Source organism: Pogona vitticeps, chromosome 4, assembly GCF_051106095.1.
Source record: "Pogona vitticeps strain Pit_001003342236 chromosome 4, PviZW2.1, whole genome shotgun sequence".
In the NCBI taxonomy this organism is placed as follows: Eukaryota; Metazoa; Chordata; class Lepidosauria; order Squamata; family Agamidae; genus Pogona; species Pogona vitticeps.
In genome coordinates, this window is record NC_135786.1 from 19,992,563 (window position 1) to 20,012,218 (window position 19,656).

The 19,656-nt window shown below is 38.6% G+C and overlaps 1 protein-coding gene across 6 annotated transcripts in view; it reads left to right on the forward strand.

Annotated features, from left to right (window-relative positions):
• ATP9A (ATPase phospholipid transporting 9A) overlaps positions 1–19,656 on the forward strand; it is a 117,305-nt gene that overhangs the window by 54,974 nt on the left and 42,675 nt on the right. For all 6 annotated transcript variants that reach the window (XM_078392175.1, XM_072996841.2, XM_020779526.3 and 3 more), the window contains exons 4-12: positions 4,700–4,808; positions 8,138–8,196; positions 8,818–8,869; positions 10,424–10,518; positions 11,220–11,300; positions 12,716–12,791; positions 16,059–16,135; positions 16,678–16,838; positions 18,216–18,358. In XM_078392175.1, the coding sequence (XP_078248301.1) occupies positions 4,700–4,808; positions 8,138–8,196; positions 8,818–8,869; positions 10,424–10,518; positions 11,220–11,300; positions 12,716–12,791; positions 16,059–16,135; positions 16,678–16,838; positions 18,216–18,358 (853 nt within the window). The remainder of the gene's footprint in view (positions 1–4,699; positions 4,809–8,137; positions 8,197–8,817; positions 8,870–10,423; positions 10,519–11,219; positions 11,301–12,715; positions 12,792–16,058; positions 16,136–16,677; positions 16,839–18,215; positions 18,359–19,656) is intronic.

Below are 19,656 nucleotides of genomic sequence, written 5' to 3' on the forward strand. Positions count from 1 at the left end.
TCCGTGCTCATCTCTAATAGCAACACAACTACCCCTATAACATAAATGCTTCTTGAAGAAATGTATGTACAATTTCTTTTACTTTATCCAAATTCTAAACTTTATGCAGTGTCGCATTTGCTAGTCATCAGATATAAGCACAGCTGCACCAGGTACTGTGGCCTCATTACCATCTGACTCATTCATTAGCTTCAGCAAGCCTTGATCACCTGCTCTCCAGCATACCTTCACAGTCATGAGGGACAGAAACTTGTCTCCTTTTAGTACAAAAGTTGTGATTAGAATTGCATGGCCCGGTGTTATACACCAAGCCGACATTTAGCTACATTTATGGTTGCCCTATGGCATTCATCCTGGCAAGGAATAAAAAGAGTGTCCCTGACTGTTTCCAGTTTTTTTTTCAAGGCTTGCTTTAAATCTGTAACCATTGTGATTGTCTACAACATCACTTGAACCATTAGTATTCAGCCTGTGAGCTGTCGGAGTTCTACATAAAAGGCTTTTTGTTCCTTGCAACCTGTTAATACAACCATGTGGGCATAGAGTGACAACTTAAGTTGAGGTAGATCAATGAGGCAGAACATGGGGAAATGTTTCTGGAATGATTGTTTGAAATTCTGATGAAAAAATAGAGTAAGATCGTTATTTGTGTCCATGTGAGTTATGTATAGTGAGAACTAGATAGAGTTTGAATAATAATGAGTAACAATAGTAGTTATTGTTCAATATTAGAATGGTTCAAATGGTACCCAATATAGGAAAATAAAGGGAGGGCCTGCATTTAACAATTTGCTATACTCTCTCTCTCTCTCTCTCTCTGTGTGTGTGTGTGTGTGTGTGTGTATGTATGTATGTATGTATGTATGTATGTATGTATGTATGTATGTATGTATGTATGTATGTATGTATGTATGTATGTATGTATGTATGTATGTATGTATGTATGTATGTATGTATGTATGTATTGATAGGACCCCTCTCACAATGAGGGGACTCAAGGCAGCTCACAGTGTTAAAAATAGAATTAAAAACACAATCAATTATACATTAAAATAATTCAACTACAATAGTAATCAAGATACATTGAATGATTAAAGAAATGTAAAACTTTGAAAACAACATACTCAACTGAAAAACAGCATTCAGGGACTAAGTTATGATTATTAAAAACCTGCCTGAAGACTTTTCTTCAGAAGTATGTTCCAGTTGGGTTCGCTTTGACTTACTCTTAGGCAAGGTTGTGTAAGACTGCATCCTTAAACTGCCAAAGATTTCTGTTTGTGGAACAGGAGACTTTTCATTTAACTAGATAATATCTTGGTGCCCTCTAATGAGAAATAATGACCCCAAATCCCTCTAGATTTGCTTTTTATGCTAATGACTTCCAAACCTGTCTAGTTGGAATGTATCTCTGGGAGTATGTGCATCTCTTTGTAAAGCCATACCAGGCCTCGAGGGCATGTAATATAATTCTGAATTAATCTTCCCAGATGTTATGCAAGAGAGTGAAAGATGCCTTGAAATTAGTAGGACAGATAGATTTCCTTTCTGAGGCTTAATTGGATTTAAGTAACAATCATTTTCCACTCCATGATATAGGTAGGAAGAAGAATTATGAGGCATGACATAGCTTGTGTCTGCCCTAAGAATGTTCCCTTGCAATGGTGGTGCTGATTTTTAGATATTTTAAAATATTTTGTAGGGCATGCATATATCCACATGTATGTATGTAAGGAGAATATGCTCTATAATTTAGTACTCTCGCTGTCTTGTGCAGAAATTGATGATGTAACTGGAATAGGGCTGTGGTCCTACTTTCACTTACTTGGGAGTAAGGTCCATTGAATTCGGTGGGACTGCTAAGTAGGCATAGGTTTACACTGTAGATTGTAGATTGCATGTGTTGTCCCATACATTGTAGCACTGTGTGCATGCAGACGTGGGTAGGAAGAGATATACAAGTCTGTTCAGCGTATTCTCAAACAAGTTAAAGTCAGTTAAAATCAGTTGGAAACAACAAAATATTGAAAGGAGATTTGTGCTCGGACAAAACTTCTGAGGAACTCTGAGGGGGGGGGATTGAGAAGGAGAGAGAGAAGTTTGGGAGACAAGGAATGTATGTATTTATTTATTTATTTATTTATTTATTTATTTATTTATTTATTTATTTATTTATTTATTTATTTATTTATTTATTTATTTATTCGCTTTTTATCCCGCCCCTCTAGACAATGTCTACTCGGGGTGGCTATATATCCTTATAAAATACTGTACGGTACCAACATTTGTTTGTTGTTGGGGAGTTACAATTCTGTTTCCTTTGCTGTGCTCAAGAAGCACACACAACTTCCCTCCTGGCCACTTTATCTTCTTCACCACCCTGTGAGGTATGTTGGGCCAAACGGCAACTGTGAGTTATGTCCGTGACTGGCTTGGGTTTACCCACAGTGGGTGTCATGGCCTGGTAGGGCCTCAAACCTACAACAGCACCCAGATCCCAGTCTAATGCCCACTAAAGATCACTATTATTAAAATATTTTTAATTGCTGAGAGATTGATCCACTTGGACTCTGGCATGAATCGTTTGTGTATCTAGTAGTTGGGTTTGGGTTTTATTTAGCACCCCCTTTACATTTCACAATGAACTCCACAAATTAATTTAGATCAAACTCCACAAATTAATTTAGATCAAGATGAAAAGAAGAGAAGCATGTCCCAAAGAAGTGCTCAAACATGTTGGCTTTGGCAGCAGGGGACAACTATATCCCCCCACCCCCAGCTTCTGATTGCAAAGCTTTCTGGGGGATGTGAAAGCCAGCTTCCTGTTTTAAGTCCTCTGAGTTAGTCCTCATGACAATACCAACAACAAAACAGCACAGGTAGCTGGAAAAAAAGCAGTTCCCAAAATCTGCAGCAGGGCAGTGTTTTTAGGGCCAACTGTAATGCTACAATTTTTAACTCTATACTGAAGAAGAGTTCTGGTAGCACTGAAAAGCTTGCGCAGTATTGTAGAATTGTTGTCAGTTTTAATAGTGGAGATATGCTGATACGTGTATGGAATATGTATATGGAAATGCAATATATATGAATAAGGAGGCAGTTGTACATATAGAATCATAGAATCATAGAAAAGTTGAAAGGGGCCTACAAGGCCATCAAGTCCAACCCCTTGCTCAACGCAGCAATATAATCAAAGCATCTCTGCCAGGTGATTATCCAAGTTTTTCTTGAATGCCTCCAGTGTTGGAGCACTCACCAACTCCTGAGATAACTGGTTCCACTTTCGTGCTGCTCTAACAGTTAGGAAGTTTTTCCTAATACTCAGCTGAACTCTGGCTTCCTTTAACTTGAACCCATTGCTGTGTGTCCTACACTCTGAGATGATGGAAAGCAGAGTTTGCCTCTCCTCTGTATGTCAGCCTTTCAGATATTTGAAAAGTGCTATCATATCACCCCTCAGTCTTCTTTTCTCAAGGCCAAACATGTCCAATTATTTCAGCCTTTCTTCATAAGGTTTCCAGCCCCCTAATCATCCTTGTCACCCTCCTCTGAACCTGTTCCAATTTGTTAGCAACCTTCTTGAAGTTTGGTGTCCAGAACTGGACACGATACTCAAGGTGAGGCCTAACCAGTGCTGAATAGAGGGGGACTAGCACCTCACGGGATTTGGAAACTATACTTCTAATAATGCAGCCTAAAATAGCATTAATAGAAGTATAGCGTAAATATAGTAGCAATAATAAATAAACGTCTGCAATAACTTACAGATTTTATTCGTTGTTGTTATTATATCTGAAAATTATATTGGTTACCGTTATGAACATAGTAACATTAAACGTTTCTACTAAATTTTTTACATCAAGAAAAACCTTTTTGGTACTAATATTTTGTTTGAAATATTTGCTTATTACATTTTGGTGTTCATTTTAAATTATCAGCTTAAGGTTCAGGGGGTTGAAATTGGTGGTCAAGGAGATGGGGGCATGAAGATTTCTTGAAAATCAAATGGTGCCAGAAAGTTTGAGAATTAGTGTGTTGGAGAAAGGGCAAGACAAAAAGCGTTCTTGTAACTAAAAAAAAGTATATATTTTTATTTACAAGGGCTAGAAATGTGGTCTTTTCTTTTCTATTCTTTTCTATTCTTTTCTTTTCTTTTCTTATTTATTTATTTATTTATTTATTTATTTATTTATTTATTTCTTTCTTTCTTTCTTTCTTTCTTTCTTTCTTTCTTTCTTTCTTTCTTTCTTTCTTTCTTTCTTTCTTTCTTTCTTTCTTTCTTTCTTTCTTTCTTTCTTTCTTTCTTTCTTTCTTTCTTTCTTTCTTTCTTTCTTTCTTTCTTTCTTTCTTTCCTGCCTATCTGGTCAATATGACCACTCTAGATAAAAAGTTTAAAGGTTAGATAAAAATTTTACTTTCCCAGAACCCTTACAGACTTGCATTACAACATAACCCTGAACACTGTAAGCAGAGTTTTTTGAATAATCTTTTAAACACCTATCAGTCATCATGATCTGTTCTAAAACTTTATTCAGCAGAGCTCCTGATTTTAATGAAATGTAGTGTTCTCTTTTATCCGGGAGATCAGACCAGAAGGCACAATTATTCCTTACCGTTAGTGATTTTTCTGCACTGAGTGGGATGATATGTCTTTTAGGCACCCTGTTTTAATAATTCCTCTTTCTCTTGCTCCCTTCAGGGTTTTGTGCTTGCTGTTACCATCATCCGGGAGGCTGTGGAAGAGATCCGATGCTACATGCGCGACAAGGAAGTGAACTCCCAGATCTACAGCAAACTCACAGCAAGAGGTCAGCTGTTTGGCTCCAGCTTTCCACATCTGTTTGCTATGTCCCTTAGCTGACTGCCAGAACAGCAGGAGATGGCAACTCAATCAATTGCAGCTGACAAGTGGAGCAGCAGAATTTTGGGAAAGAGAGGTTGGATGGGGTGATGGGTTGTGACCAAGCAGGGAGGAGACACGTGACTTAACATCCCTTTCTGTTGCTTAGAGTCCAAGCTGAATTTCAAATGAATAAGAATAACAATGACATATTGACTAAACGTAGCAGAGATTTATTGGTGAATAGACACCTTTTCCACACAATTCAGTATCCAATGAGAAAGTGTGAATAACAATGCCACACTGTATGGAGGGATCCAAGGGAGCAGGAAGACATATGGCTGGAATTCAGTAGTGTAAATTAACATCATTAGACTTACATGGTGTAATGTTATGTTACTGGATTTCCAGCATTGTTTGGATTTATTGATAAGCTGTGGTTTGGCATTGTGAGTGTAGTGAGTCTTGGGCTAACCACCCATCCCTTCTCCCCCTCTGGCATAGAAGCTTGTGTTCCCTTTTTAGATTAACCACATTTATATGTTACATCAAAACCCTAACCTATGATGGCTTGTCTGAATAAGCCTTTTCTCTAAAGAATAGTCTGAAGCTGGACTCTTTCAACAAATCATGATTAAGATAATCACAGTTTGTCTGCCCTTGGATGGCACAAAGAGCAATGGTTAATTTAAAAGCAAACTAAAAAACACCTGTGCTGAAGGGAAACTAGAAACATAAAATAGTGGCTCTTCCAGAATGATTTGTGTAATACTGAGCTATGATTGAGTCCTGCTTCCCAATCAGCCCTGTGTTTATAGAAGAGATCCTGATTTGGGATGATAGCTACAGCCACCACCATATGTCCCTCCAGATGTTGTTCGACTATAACTCCTAGCCATGGTGAAGGATTGAAATTCAGCAACATCTGGAGGGACACATTTTCCCTATATCTTCTGTAAATGACATGCAGTCTGGATTAATTGAATAGCCTTCTCTCTGGATGTCTCAGCAACTATGGTGCATGTTACAAATGAGACATGTTGTGGCCTGTTCATTCAGATGAGACAGATTTAAGAAAACTTGTAATTCTTCCTTCCTTGGCCCACATTGTTTAGAAAAGCCTCCACCTAAGCAACAGGAGTTGGCCCAGATTCAAGTTTCTAATTTTTTTCATCCTTAATTCGAACTTATTGCTAAATTTGAAGACTGAATTTCTGCTTTAATATATTTTTAAGTGTGTTGAATTAAAATTCTTGATTTTAAAAAATTTCCTTGACTTCCTGCATCACCACAGTCTTCAAGATTAGTTGTCCTAGTAAATGAGACCTACGTTTTTTAAAAAAATGCTATGTAGTGCAGAAAGACCTCCTGCCAAAGGAGTGTTTTTTGATGGAGATCATTAGCATTTATCAGCTGTATCTTTGATGCAATATTTTTCAAAATAGTTTGTGCTGTTTTTCACAAGTCATGTAGCACAAGGTCATCTAAAAGCTAAAAACTCACAAAACCAGATGCAATTTTTTTTGATTTTCAGGTACCTTTTGTTGCTTTTTAAAAACGTGTCGTTATGAGTTTCTGTTACAAATTAAATGCATCCTGGTTGCAGACATAAGGACTGCCACTGCCCATATCTTCACTAAATCCTTTTTTTTTTTTCAAAAGAAGCATTTTCCCTTGCTAGCATTAGCTGCATTTTTAACATGTCACAAAGACAGAGAGAGTTTGTAAATAAACAGCTAATGATAATTGCATTATCAACATTGCAGTGCTATCACTGTTCAGGCCTCAAAAGTCCTTCGTTACTAGGATGAGGATTTCTCCTAGTTAAACCCTTTTTGATGATAGCTATAATTTAAAATGTGTTATAGCTCAACAATCCCATAATAATAATAATAATAATAATAATAATAATAATAATAATAGTAATAGTAATAGTAATAGTAATAGTAATAGTAATAGTAATAGTAATAGTAATTGTTGTTGTTGTTGTTGTTGTTGTTGTTGTTGTATATTGGTAGACAATTCATTCTCTTTTAAAATTCTTTTTTGGAACAAGTTTTATAAATATATTCCAACTGTTCCCAAATTGGGTCTCAGTTTTAGTGGAGTTCCACAGGCTTCTGTACAGATTTTTAAAGAGTAATCCTTCAGTCTCCCAAAGTACCCTAGAATTGAACTAGAATCTCAATCTAAAACACTGCAGTTGTGAAACTGGGTTTGCATCTCCAAAGATAACAGTCTTGCTAAGTGCCACTTATAGATATGAGTCATAGGAGATCTATCAGCCATGTAACTGTCTAGCGAGGCACCACTGTATTGTGTTTGTTTATATCCCACTTTTGTCTTGAGATTGGGGCTCAGAACAAGAATAAGATTAACCCAAGGGAGATCCAGACAAAAACATAAAAATACAAACTAAATTAAACAGATTTTAATTCAAATGAGACTAAATTAAGTTTAAAACATGAAGTTATAATGGCAAAATGCAGTTAGATTAAATGCAGTGAAAAACACTTCAATAAAAAGTGTGACATTCACCAGTTGAAAACCCTTTCCTTGGCAACCTTTCAAATGCCCAAAACTTGCCTAAATAAAAAGGTCTTTTGTTGCACTATTTAGATGATTGTCCTATTAGCATAGGATTGCACTATAAAGGTCATCTCTGTGTGGTTGTACTACTTAATATGTGAAAAACCTAGTTTGGAGATATCTTAAATGTACTGTACAGCATTTGCTGGAGCTTTCTTATACTTCAGCTTTGTTTCTCCCACTTAGACTACTTTGCAAGTGATTCAAACTAGGCTGCCTTTTGAACACATGTGTGTCTGTGTGTGTGTGCTTGTCTTTGTGTTTCTGTGTGTTACATGCCACAACTTTGGTTCATTTATCTGAGACCCAAGCTTAGATTCATAGATCCCCTGTTCAGGGGTTCTTGGAAATAGGTTAACGCTCCTGCTTGACCACCTGGGAGAACTGGGTTCAAGGGCCACAACAGAAACAACGGTGTAGTGCTGCACGGAATGAATTTCAGAAGCTCTCCATCCAAATTCAAGGTGATTGTGTTGCAGTGCAACTGCTCCCAAAACTCGGGGTGAGCTGGTGTTTGATGCTACCCTGGGAAGCTGCAGGTGTGTATGTGCAAGATAGTCTGATACATGCGCAGAAAGGCTTGTGTATACCTGGAAGGACTCTTTAGATCCGTGCCTGTTAAGGAGGGTTGCTGAAAGTTGAAAGAGAGGCTACCCCAGAGACATATATGGGTGAATTGACAATATTTTTGTATATTTTTTTGGACAGGGACTGTCAAAGTGAAAAGCTGCAACATTCAAGTGGGTGATCTGATAATTGTGGAAAAGGTATGCTGCATTTCCCCCCACTGCTTTTATAATGCTGGGTTTTCTGGCAAGAGTATGTCAATGGATTTAAAGTTGGTGACCCTTTTCAGATCTTTTAAAAATGACTGCCTGATTGTTATAAAGTATCTCAATGCCCCACCAGCAGCTGGGCATGTGAGAACACTGGGGAACAAGGCTTACTATGTGCATATGATCATGTTTCCTCCCAACAGAGGTCTACTTGTGTTTCAGTAAAACACCTGTAGAAGAGACTTAAAACCTGTTCCCAATATTGTTTATGAAGTAACTGTTGTGGTTGAAAATAATTCACTTGAAAAATACATAGAACAAAGCCAGCATTATTTCCAAATACTGTAGACCTGTTGAAATGAATGGGGCTTCTTAATCACAGGTAACATAAGTTCCATTGTCTAGCATTTTGTTGAACTTTTGTTGAAAAGTCCCACAACTGTAGTATGTGGATCATATTTGATACACCCTGTAATTTTATTGTTCTAAAATGACAGCAAATCTGTTTTCTAAGTGGTATTCTTCTGTTGCAAAATCTTCTTGGTTTAATGCTGTCTTTCCAATTAAGGCTTTGCAATGAATACTTGATACCTTTTTTCTTTTCACATGTAGAACCAGCGAGTCCCTGCCGACATGATCTTCCTGAGGACATCAGAAAAGAATGGTAAACATCTGGAACCAATTGTGAAAATCACCACTAACCTTTTGCCAGTTCTTTGGAACAAAATAATCATTTTGAAAATGTAACCCAAGTAGATGTAATTTTTAGATGCGGTGTGTCTGAGCTGATTCAAATAATCCTGGTTTTTTTAATAGCTCTGGGTAACTGTCTTGTTTTATAGCTTATGATCACTTAAAATGTGAAGATTGTTTATCCTGAAGGATGCCCCGTTGTGTAAGGTCAAGCTGTGGGAGGATAAGCAAGATGGATGCTACATTCTGCTGCTCACTAAAGCTGAACTTGTTTTCTAGCATGTGTCATCAGTTATTGGGATAGTGTGAAAAAAATATATTTTTGTAAAGATACATGCACAACATAAGTGATTCTGAGATTTTCTCACTTATTTGTTGACTTGGTTCCAGCAAATTCCAATCAGAACTGTCAGAGAAGGAAAACATGATTTTTAAAATGACATGGTTTAAAGGCAGTGGAACCCTGCCTGTGTATAATAATATTTATCAAGTGAACAGCTGCCAGTGGCAGTGTTTACTCAAGCACAGTCTTGGTGGCCTCTGTCAAATTGTTTGTGGGTCATACAGAGACGATGACCCAGATCAAAAGTGCATGAAGGAGGCATGCATGGAGCTCTCCACAACTCTGGTGTAATTTGGTCCCAAGTCTGACAACAAAATAAAAACACAACAAAGATGAAAACAGTAAAAAAAATGCTGCTGCCACTTCTCCCCCAGGATGTCTGTGCTTGCAATAGTTTTTGCTTTCATTGGATGTAGAAGAAAGCAATGTACTATGTAGCTGGCCAGAAGCATGAAGGAATGCCAGATAAATTACGTTCTTCCCCATTTCTAGGCTTAAGCCAAGCCCAGAGAAGGGTAGTGGTAAAATGGCAAATTGTGTTTTTGAGATAGCACAGTTTGCCACTAATGAGGTGAATAGGATGGGGAGTCAGAGTCTCGGGATACTGGAGGAACTATATCTTACCTTTCCTTGGTATATGAAGTCCTTATAAGCAATTTTGTCAGGTCTCATGACACCAGCTGAAGCTTCATGGAGTTGCTGTGCTTCTCTGGGTTATCACACAGTCCCATAAATCTCAAGATGAGAAGGAGAAGAGTTTGATGTTTGTATGTCAGGTGGGTTGTTCCAAATGGCAAGATGGGCCCAGGTGCCTGCACCCATTGTCTCTCCTCCCGGTCACCTCCTCTTCTTCCTGGCTTTTTGTCATGCTGACATTGGGTCCATTAGATCCCAAGGAGCAAGACAGTGGGGCACCAGTACCACAACTCATGATGAGCTTTCTTGTTGCGCAAACCCTGGAGGCAGCTATAGAAGGCACTGGGAAAAAATTTCTCACTATGGTTCTAATCTGTCTTGCCTCTGTGATATCACAGAGTCTTTAAATCTTAGGAAATGGGATGCTGTTGACCTGGCAACCCTGTTCATAAGGCTCATCCTAAATAAGCTGGTATATTTAAGATACAGTTTGAAGAACAATGCCTCCCAAAGCCATAATCAATGTGTTTAATAAAAAATTCACAGGGTCTTGCTTCCTCCGTACGGATCAGCTGGATGGTGAAACAGACTGGAAGTTACGCCTACCGGTTACTTGCACTCAGAGGCTGCCCACGGCTTCGGTATGTCAGGTTTCCCAGTGTGCTGCCGATGGTTGTTTTTGAAACCCCCATCCTTTAACATGCAGGCAAAGCTAAAAACCAGGGCCGCCATTCGCTCGGGTTTCTCTTCTGTGCCACCTTCCTTGAAAGGAATGGGAGCTGTATGAGAACATTTCAATACTTTAAAATGCCATATTGGAAAGTATTTAGATGGAAAGCTGGGATAGAGTTTTGTGATAAAAACATATAATTTCTAATATGTTTTTCCCTATGGAGAGCTTCATTCTGTCTTACTTAATGTGTCAGAGTCGTGTACTAGCAATGGAGAAGACTGGGACTAGCAGTGTGTCACTCTCTCTTTGTCTCCTGCCCAGCAATCTGCTGGATCAGGGATGCATCACCCTTATCAAAACTCAAAAACAATTGCGGGCAGAGGATTTTCCCCAATTGCTTCCATCACATTGTGCATTTAGGGGTTTACACTATTTTTTCTATTCTTCTATCCTTTCTTTTCCCTAGCTTGGAAAATTACTTTTTTTGAACCATGCTGACTGGAACATCCCAAACTCTGCCTCTCTCCTTGTGGCTTTTTTTTTTTACATCCTTGAAATTAGTCAAAATACCACAGGTGTTCCCTTCTGTGTTGACATTCCTTTAGGGAGAGGACTTCCCTGAAAGAGAAGACTATGAATATTTTAATAATGTTTCAATTTTCTCTACAGGACCTTCTTCAAACCCGGTCATATGTATATGCAGAGGAACCCAACATTGACATACACAACTTCGTTGGAACATTCACTAGGGTAAGCATTTTGGTGGCAAATTCAACATAAGAGATACCCTTTATTTTATAAGGTGCAAGTCTAATAAAGTAAGCTGGCAGATAGTTCAGTGGACACTTGTGTTTTCTAGGGCAATAGCTTGCGGTTTTTTTTTCTGTTGCAATTGGGATCGGCAACAAAATGTTGAAACATGGAATGCTCCCATTCATGGTTGCAGCCACCCACCCAGCTTGGGTGCGATGTTTAGAGGGAAAGCTGGGATAGAAATTAATTGTTGTAAGCCGCCCAGAGACCTTTGGATAGAGTGGGTGGCATATAAGTTAAACAAACAAACAAACAAACAAACAAATATCCTGATACATACACAAACAGGTATTGCCATGTTTGTTATGCCTCTTTTATGTCCCTTTCAGGTTGCATTAATCTTTTTCACTGTGATCTTATTAGGTCTGAGTTTAGAATCTCTGACAGACTGGTGAGATTCTCTTCCATATATATATATCTTCCATATATATACACACACATACATATACATATACATATACATATACATATACATATACATATACATATACATATACATATATATATAAGGCACATGCCTTAAATAGAACCCATCCATTGGTCTGTTGAGAAGCACACAATCTGCTATGGCCGGAAGTGAATCTCTAGAATATCAAGAAGCACTGTCATATGCGGTCTTACCCTTTAAAAACTAGCTTTGAATGTGTGTAATTTTATATGTAAGGGCCTTATGGCGTTCTTGGTCTTTATCATGAAACTTTCACATATGCATGGAATCCAATCATCTTTGTGCAATATACTGTTGCAGAGGTTTGGAATGGGTTGGGTTTTTTTAATTTGGCTTTTTCAGATACTGCTGTTTATTATTTCTACAGCTGTAGAAGCTGTCAGTAGTGTTTCTCACTAATGGGCATGGTATACAAGTTAAATAAATAAATAAATTTCAGAAAAACCTCTGTTATCAATTTTTAGAAGGCAACAGCCCCTTGTCTTTAGGCTTAAATCTAAAAAGACATGACACAAAAGCAAAATAAGAGGGGATGGCAAAAGAAAAACAAAATGAGGCACAAATTCTTAATATTCTGGAGATGACCGTTGCAGGAGGCGAAGAACTGGGTGTCAAGATGGTTAATAGCAGCCCTGCTTCTCTCCTCTCCCTTTTCTTCAGCCTGGCGGAATTGCTTTTTATAATTTACATCAGTGTGAAAGAGACTGAAGTGTATCGCACCTTGATGCCACTTTCACACCTATGATAGCAGGCATTGAACACTGAGGAGTTTACGTCTCAACAACTTTGTGGCCATTTATGAGGGATCAAAGTGACACAATCTTTGTTGTTAGGAAGAAAAAAGGTGTACAGTGTAGCTTTTAAGCTCTCTTTTTGGGCTTGTGTGTGTGTGTGATTATTTCAGGAAGACAGTGACCCTCCTGTGAATGAAAGCTTAAGCATCGAAAATACCCTGTGGGCTAGCACCGTCATTGCTTCAGGTAAGGACAATGGAAGGATGTGTGAATTTCTAAGGGGGTATGTTAGCAATTTTTTTAAAAAAATCTGTTGTAATTGAAATAATCATCTCTTGTCAATGGAAATTAGTCTCTGGAATGAAGTTTCCCACTTGTCCCAACACTGTCAGGGAGTTTGAGCCGACATCTAATTACCCCTTTGGACATTTAAAAATGAGAAGACCAGTGGAATTCCAATAACCTTTTTGACAAAGCATCCACTCTTAGAATGGCACTTAATTGTTACTCAGTATTGACATTTTAAATCTGTAACAGAACAGATTTCAGATAAATTGTAAATGGAAGAGACCTACAAGTAAACAGGTCCACAACCACCATGATTTCGTAGCTCGATAGGACAGCATCTTGTAAAAACATGTCCAAATTTACCATGCAGACAATTGTAAGAAATCAAAGAATATTGTAAATTTATAACAGTGGTTTATAGTGAGTGCTAACGTTATTGTATTTAACATTTTTGCTGTTTTGTTTTTTCTTCGTTAGTTCAATTTAATTTTGTCTTTTTATTTTCAATCTGCAAAAATAAAGATAAAGGGGAGGTAAAGAAATCAAAGAGTAATACATACTTTTTAAAGAGAGAGAGTTTAGTTTTGCCCATAACTGTATGGGCAGTTAATGCATCTTCCTCTTTCCATATAAGCTTATTTCCATGTACAGGACAATGCTTTTGTGTTGACAGGCCAATTCACTTAAAGTTGGGTTGGTGTTGGGTGGGGCTGGAGCTAGCAGTGGATGGTGCCAATGCTAGAAGTAGGTGAGCTCTTCTCTCATGTGCTTGCCACCCATTCCTTCCTTCCTTCCTTCCTTCCTTCCTTCCTTCCTTCCTTCCTTCATGCTTCTCTGCTATCCTATATCTTCTACCTCTCCCCTTAGTAGGCTATTGGGGAAGGAAAGGTTCAAGATAACCATGGAGAAGGGATTCTGGAGGTTCTCCCTCCCCAATAACATTTTTCATATCTGGACATTTTCCATACCTGCTAAGGACCACCTAAGATCAAGGCAAGCACTGTAGGTCACTCAGGCTCAATTTGAGGGGTACACCAGCTGGAAGCTTCCTGTGACCACAACTTGATATATGCTATTACAGTCTGACTGCTTTTAAGGGGCAGTTTCATTTTGGAGACTCAGCAGTGTTCAGACAAAGGCTTGCTGATGGGCAAGGGCTAATGATCCAGTGAGGAAACCCAGCGAGTTGAAGTTTAGTTTAAGATCAAATCTCAGGGGAAGAAGTTGGAAGTGTTAATTTTTTTGGATTTCAGTTCCCTGCATCTTCCAACCATCATGGCTACATTTGGACAACTTAGGGGTTTTGTTTTTGCTTTTGTTTTCACTCCGTCCACATCACCCCCGGAACGTAATTATTTTCTTTAGCAGCTAGGTGGTGTCCATGTCTGGGCTCTCAACCGCAAGCACAACAAATGGAATGCTGTTCTTCCTCTGAGAAAGAGTATTTTCTCTGCATTCTCCATGTGGAGAAGGAGACATTCGAAAGGGGAAGGGCCACATAATCTCCTCTAAATCTGTTGGAAAGGATTGGATATGCTGTAGTATTTCTGGTCACACAGTGTCCTACAGATTAGCCGTGAAAGACCAAACTCACTAATTTTAAAACAATGTGTGGAAAATTTTGTTCTTTGTTTTTCTGTTCCGTCTACACGTGTATTTGCCTTCCTAGCTTCTCTGGTTGTCTTTCTTGATCTCAGAAACATTTAATTATCATTGTGTGTGTGATTTATTGTTTTTTTGAAAGCTTCAGACTTTTAGCAATGAAAGACACCCTTTTGCCCAGTCAGGTTGTAGGTGATACAGGAGATAAAACAACAAGCTTCCATTATCTATGGTTTCCTTTCCCCTACGTCTTGCTTCAGGTCACTGGCACTTCTTTCAGCCATCAGTAATGTGTAGCTCCCACTTAAACAAATTTGTCTACACTTATGTACCTATGCTTGCTTTGCTCACTGGGGAAGAGGTGGGAAGTATATCTAAGTGCAAACTTTTGTTCATGGAGCCAGAGGAAGACAATAGCATCTACATAGCTCAAGGTGAAATATATTAAAAGTTGCAGGATCCATTTTGAAGCTCAGTTTAAGTAAGAGGGCCTAGTCTTAACATCCAGACAAAATTATCAAAAAGTACCTTGTGTCTATTTTTGAGATCTTAATGGTCTGATAAAAATGCCACTCACCCTATTTGTTCTTTTTTGTTAGTAAAAATGAATAACGTGTACACTTAAAACATGAGGATGTTATCAGGATTGCTACTGTTGTGCATCATAGAGAAAATCTCTGGGATTAGTTTCCTCTTCAGATTGAGGAGGCGTGTTTTTGGCCACATGAGGCCAATACTCTTTATCTATTTTACAAATTTCCAGAAGAGCAAATTTACAGCTCTGAATGCAATAACAGTCATGGCACAGGAGAATCTGTAGGTGGTATCAAAATACATATGCTTAATAGGTAATTTTTAGAAATGAATTTTATGTTTTGAATGCAGGGAAATCTTCTCTATTTTTCTGCTGTTTTATATAGTGGATGTAGCTAAGTTCCTGCCCTTTCAACCATGGCCCTAAAAAGGGGGGAAAGAGTGTGTGTTTGGATCTGCCATTCATCTACATATATGCATGAGAAGGGACATTACTTTCAAATAATGAAACTATTAGTCTCCTCCCCTGCAGTCTGTTGGTTACCATGGTTAATGAGACAGAACTGCCTCTCCAACATGCAGCTAGAGATTACATTTTAACCTGGCTAGTCATTAGGCAGATGAATTGATCAGTCAGTAATATTTTGGTGTAAGGTTCTTGAGTTTCAAGAGTAACCAAGTCAGAATGTAACATTAGGTGCCATGAGCGTCAAATAAAAATAAACAGGGGTCCGGTGCATCAGAAGAATTGCAGAGGAGAGCTGGAAAAAGACATCTTTCTTGCACCTCCAAAATGTGTGTATCTATGTCTTCAAGAAAACACACACACTAGATAGCACAGCTAGAATGGATTTGTAGATTTAGGAAAATCCCACAAATCTGGCCAAAGCATAAAAATATTTTTATATTTTCATTCTTTTCTTTCACTTTGAAAGTGTTTCTTAACCTTTGCAAACTATTGTTTGAGAGGTGTACCTCGATTTTGAGGAAACACAGAACCCTGATTGATGAGGTGGCAGACCATAAGAATAAGCTTCTGTGTTTCAAGTTCTGTGTGTTGTTATAATTCTAATACTTTTGTTTTTTTAGGAACAGTTGTGGGAGTTGTTCTGTACACTGGTCGGGAACTGCGCAGTGTCATGAACACATCAAATCCACGGAGTAAGGTAGGACAGGCAGGAATAATATAGTGGGTTTTAAGGTTTTTATAGAAGCAAAAATTACTGGACAGGATATCGTACTTTGGGCACATTGTGAGATGACATGTTTCACTGAGGAAGATAATAATGCTAGGAAAAGTTGAAGGCAGAAGGAAAAGAGGAAGACCAAATATGAGATGGATTGACTTAATAAACGAAGCTACAGTTTTGAGTGTGCAAGACCTGAGCGGGAGTATTAATGACAGGACCATTTTAAGGTAATCAAAAGGTCATCACAAGTTGGAAGTGACTTCAGAGTACACAAAAACAACAGCAAAAACAAGATAGGAAGAAAGATTCATTTATCTGTTTGTTTGTTTTGCTCATTACACACAAGCAATCCCAGGTTGGCTACAGAATATATTGTTGGAAAGTTCCCTTGTATATTGCTGGTTACCTGATTTACACCTATGCCAAGAGAAAGTCTCAACATCATCCCAAAATCATTGGGTTGTGAGAATACGAAACAATTTGTAACTAGCATGTGACTGTTTCCTCCTACTTCTCAGATTGGCCTCTTTGACCTGGAAGTGAACTGCCTCACCAAGATCCTTTTTGGGGCTTTGGTAGTGGTCTCCCTTGTGATGGTGGCTCTTCAACATTTTGCTGGCCGGTGGTACCTTCAGATCATCAGATTTCTCCTTCTTTTTTCAAATATAATTCCTATTAGGTAGGAGAGTGTTATCCTTTACCATTAAAGTTGTGTCATAATTTTGTTACAGTGTTCTGCTTTAGCTCTTGTATTTGGGATGTACTTGAAGGTAACATAGATAGCAAATAAAGGGTCACATCCACCGCACCCTCTAATTTTGCTCTGCCTCTCTTTCGTGCAACTTCACCCTTGCGTGAGTGCGTGACTCCCAGCCCCCACATGCTGGGTTCTGTCGCAACCAGAACCTAACGCGATCGCTGTGCGGAGGAAGAAGACAGCTGCGCAGAGGGAAGCAGAGTCCTGCGTGCACACGCATTTGCCCAGCTTAGCAGGAACCTTGTTCACATCCTTCTGCTCTATCCAGTCCTCCGTGGCAGCCCCACCTCAGCTTTCAAAGTGCCCCATGATATTCTGACTAGGAACCTAACTTGGTGTGGGCTGGATAGAAGGCTATCAGGTGGATACACAGCTGGTTACAGAATTGGCTGTTGGCTACAGTGGCTTGTGAATGGCTCCATTTCAAAATGGGAGGCGGTAACAAGTGGGGTACACAACCCTTAGTCCTGGGCCTGGTGCTCTTCAAAATTTTTATTAATGACTTGGATGATATGGTGCAGGGAATCCTTATCAAATTTGCTATTTTGGGCTGCATTAACAGAAGTATAGTCTCCGGATCCTATGAAGTACTATTTCCCTTCTATTCAGCACTGGTTGGGTGTCATCTTAGGTAATGTGTCCAGTGGCCCCCAACTCCTGCTCTGAGTTGGAGTTTTCAGTTTCCTCCGTAGTAATTTTTATCTTAAAAAAAAAAAACAACAGATGAATTTGCAAAGGAGTTCTTGTTCATGAATCTTTCATTTCACTTTAAATCTAGTCCTTGGGACTTGTATGGTATTCTGTCGCTGGTACATAATTTAAGGCAGGTCATGTTCTTTTCTAATTATGGCCAGAAATTGATGACTTAACTTAGGAGTGTGCGTGTGTGGTGTTTAAAGTGGTAGATTAGGTCTCCGGAGGTCCAGATTTTAGTTCCTGATAAGCCATGAAACCCAATGGATGACCTTGGTCCAATCAGTCACTCTGCACCAGCCTGAGTTATGACTACTGTACCTTATAAGTTACATTGTCATGAGAATATATTGCAGGGTAGGAGAGCCATGTATGATGCCTTAGCTCATGAGAGGAAAGTCAGAATAAAAATATAACCAATAAATAATATGACGAATTTCTTTATTTGAATAAATTATATGATTTATTTATATAATAATTTATATGAATCAATAAATACCATGAGGTATTTTCCTGCAGTGATGTCTTATATATATTTTTTTAAAGGAATGTTTTCTATGTAGTGTTTCTTAATTGGTCATCTGGCTATCTGTTCTGTCTATACAGTTTACGTGTGAATCTTGACATGGGGAAAATAGTTTATAGCTGGATGATCCGGAGGGACTCAAAAATTCCTGGCACTGTGGTTCGATCCAGCACAATCCCAGAGCAACTAGGAAGAATATCCTATTTACTTACAGATAAAACAGGTAAAATTGCTTTTATTCATTCATTTATTACAGTAATTCCCTTTCAAAAATAATGAATTTTTTTAAGCACAGGGTAGCGTTCTTAAACATAAAATATTTAAGAGAGAGGAGTCAGGCGTTGACAGTATGTGGTTCTGTATATTTTAAAGGTCTCATTGGGGATTGAATATATTATGTTTGGGTTGCATTCATGCTATAATTGCTCTGCCTCATTCATAGACTTTTACTCAAGCCATAGGTGCTATTTTCCTCTATTTGTAATCTTTCCATGTTTCCCCATCTTGGCACTTCTTCCCTTCTTTAAAAGGTCCAACGGTGGGGGTGGAATAGCTATAGAACAGACGGATTCCAGTTGGAACCAAATACATATGCAGTAGTAATTGGGTAAGCTGTTCCTCAGTTGCACAATGGACTCCCCATAAGGGGAACCACTGGTGTGATTACTGCTGCGATTGTGTTTTTTCCAAAAAAAGTATTCAGGTCAATGTGTTTTAGTTGTCCTCACTTTTGGCTAGATTTTGGGAGAGTAAGGGTTTTGAACTACAGCTCCTAGAATCCCCCGTCCAGCAGTATAATGCTGGTTGTGTAGTCTGGCAGTTGTGGTCCAAAGAACTAAATTTTCCAGGTTCTGGTCTGGAAGAAACGGTGGTCTACACCACTGGTTCTTAACCTTGGGTTACTCAGGAGTTTTGGACTGCAACTCCCAAAAGCCTTCACCAGCAACTGTGCTGGCTGGGGTTTCTGGGAGTTGCAGTTCAAAAACATCCGAGTAACAAAGGTTAAGAACCACTGGTCTACACAAACCCCCAATTGAGAAAGCACAATATTCTTGTGTGTTTTTGAGTACAGTTGGGGCATGTACTTTCCTAGACATTCCACTGCATTTAAAGAAAAATGTCCCTGCAAATTAAAATCTAGTATGTAAAGAAAAAAGAATTTGTGTCAACTTGCTTTCTTGAGGTATTAGTTTTCTTCTTCCAGGAAACCCTTAGCATGAAGGTTTATTTAAAAACATGAACCTTCTCATATGTAACCTCTGTAGATACAGAACAATGTGTTGTAATTGAAATCACTTGAAATCAGCTCTATGTGTAGTAGCCTCACAGATGGCATATTATTAAATGATCATCATCATGTGCCACCAAGTCAATTCAGATTTATGGCGACCCTTTCCAGGGTTTTCTATGTAGCAAATACTCAGAAGTGGGTTACACTTCCTTCTTCTAGGACTGGGACTGTGCAATTTGTCCAAGGCTACACAAGAGGCACAGTGGGGAATCAAACTCCCAGCTTCAAAG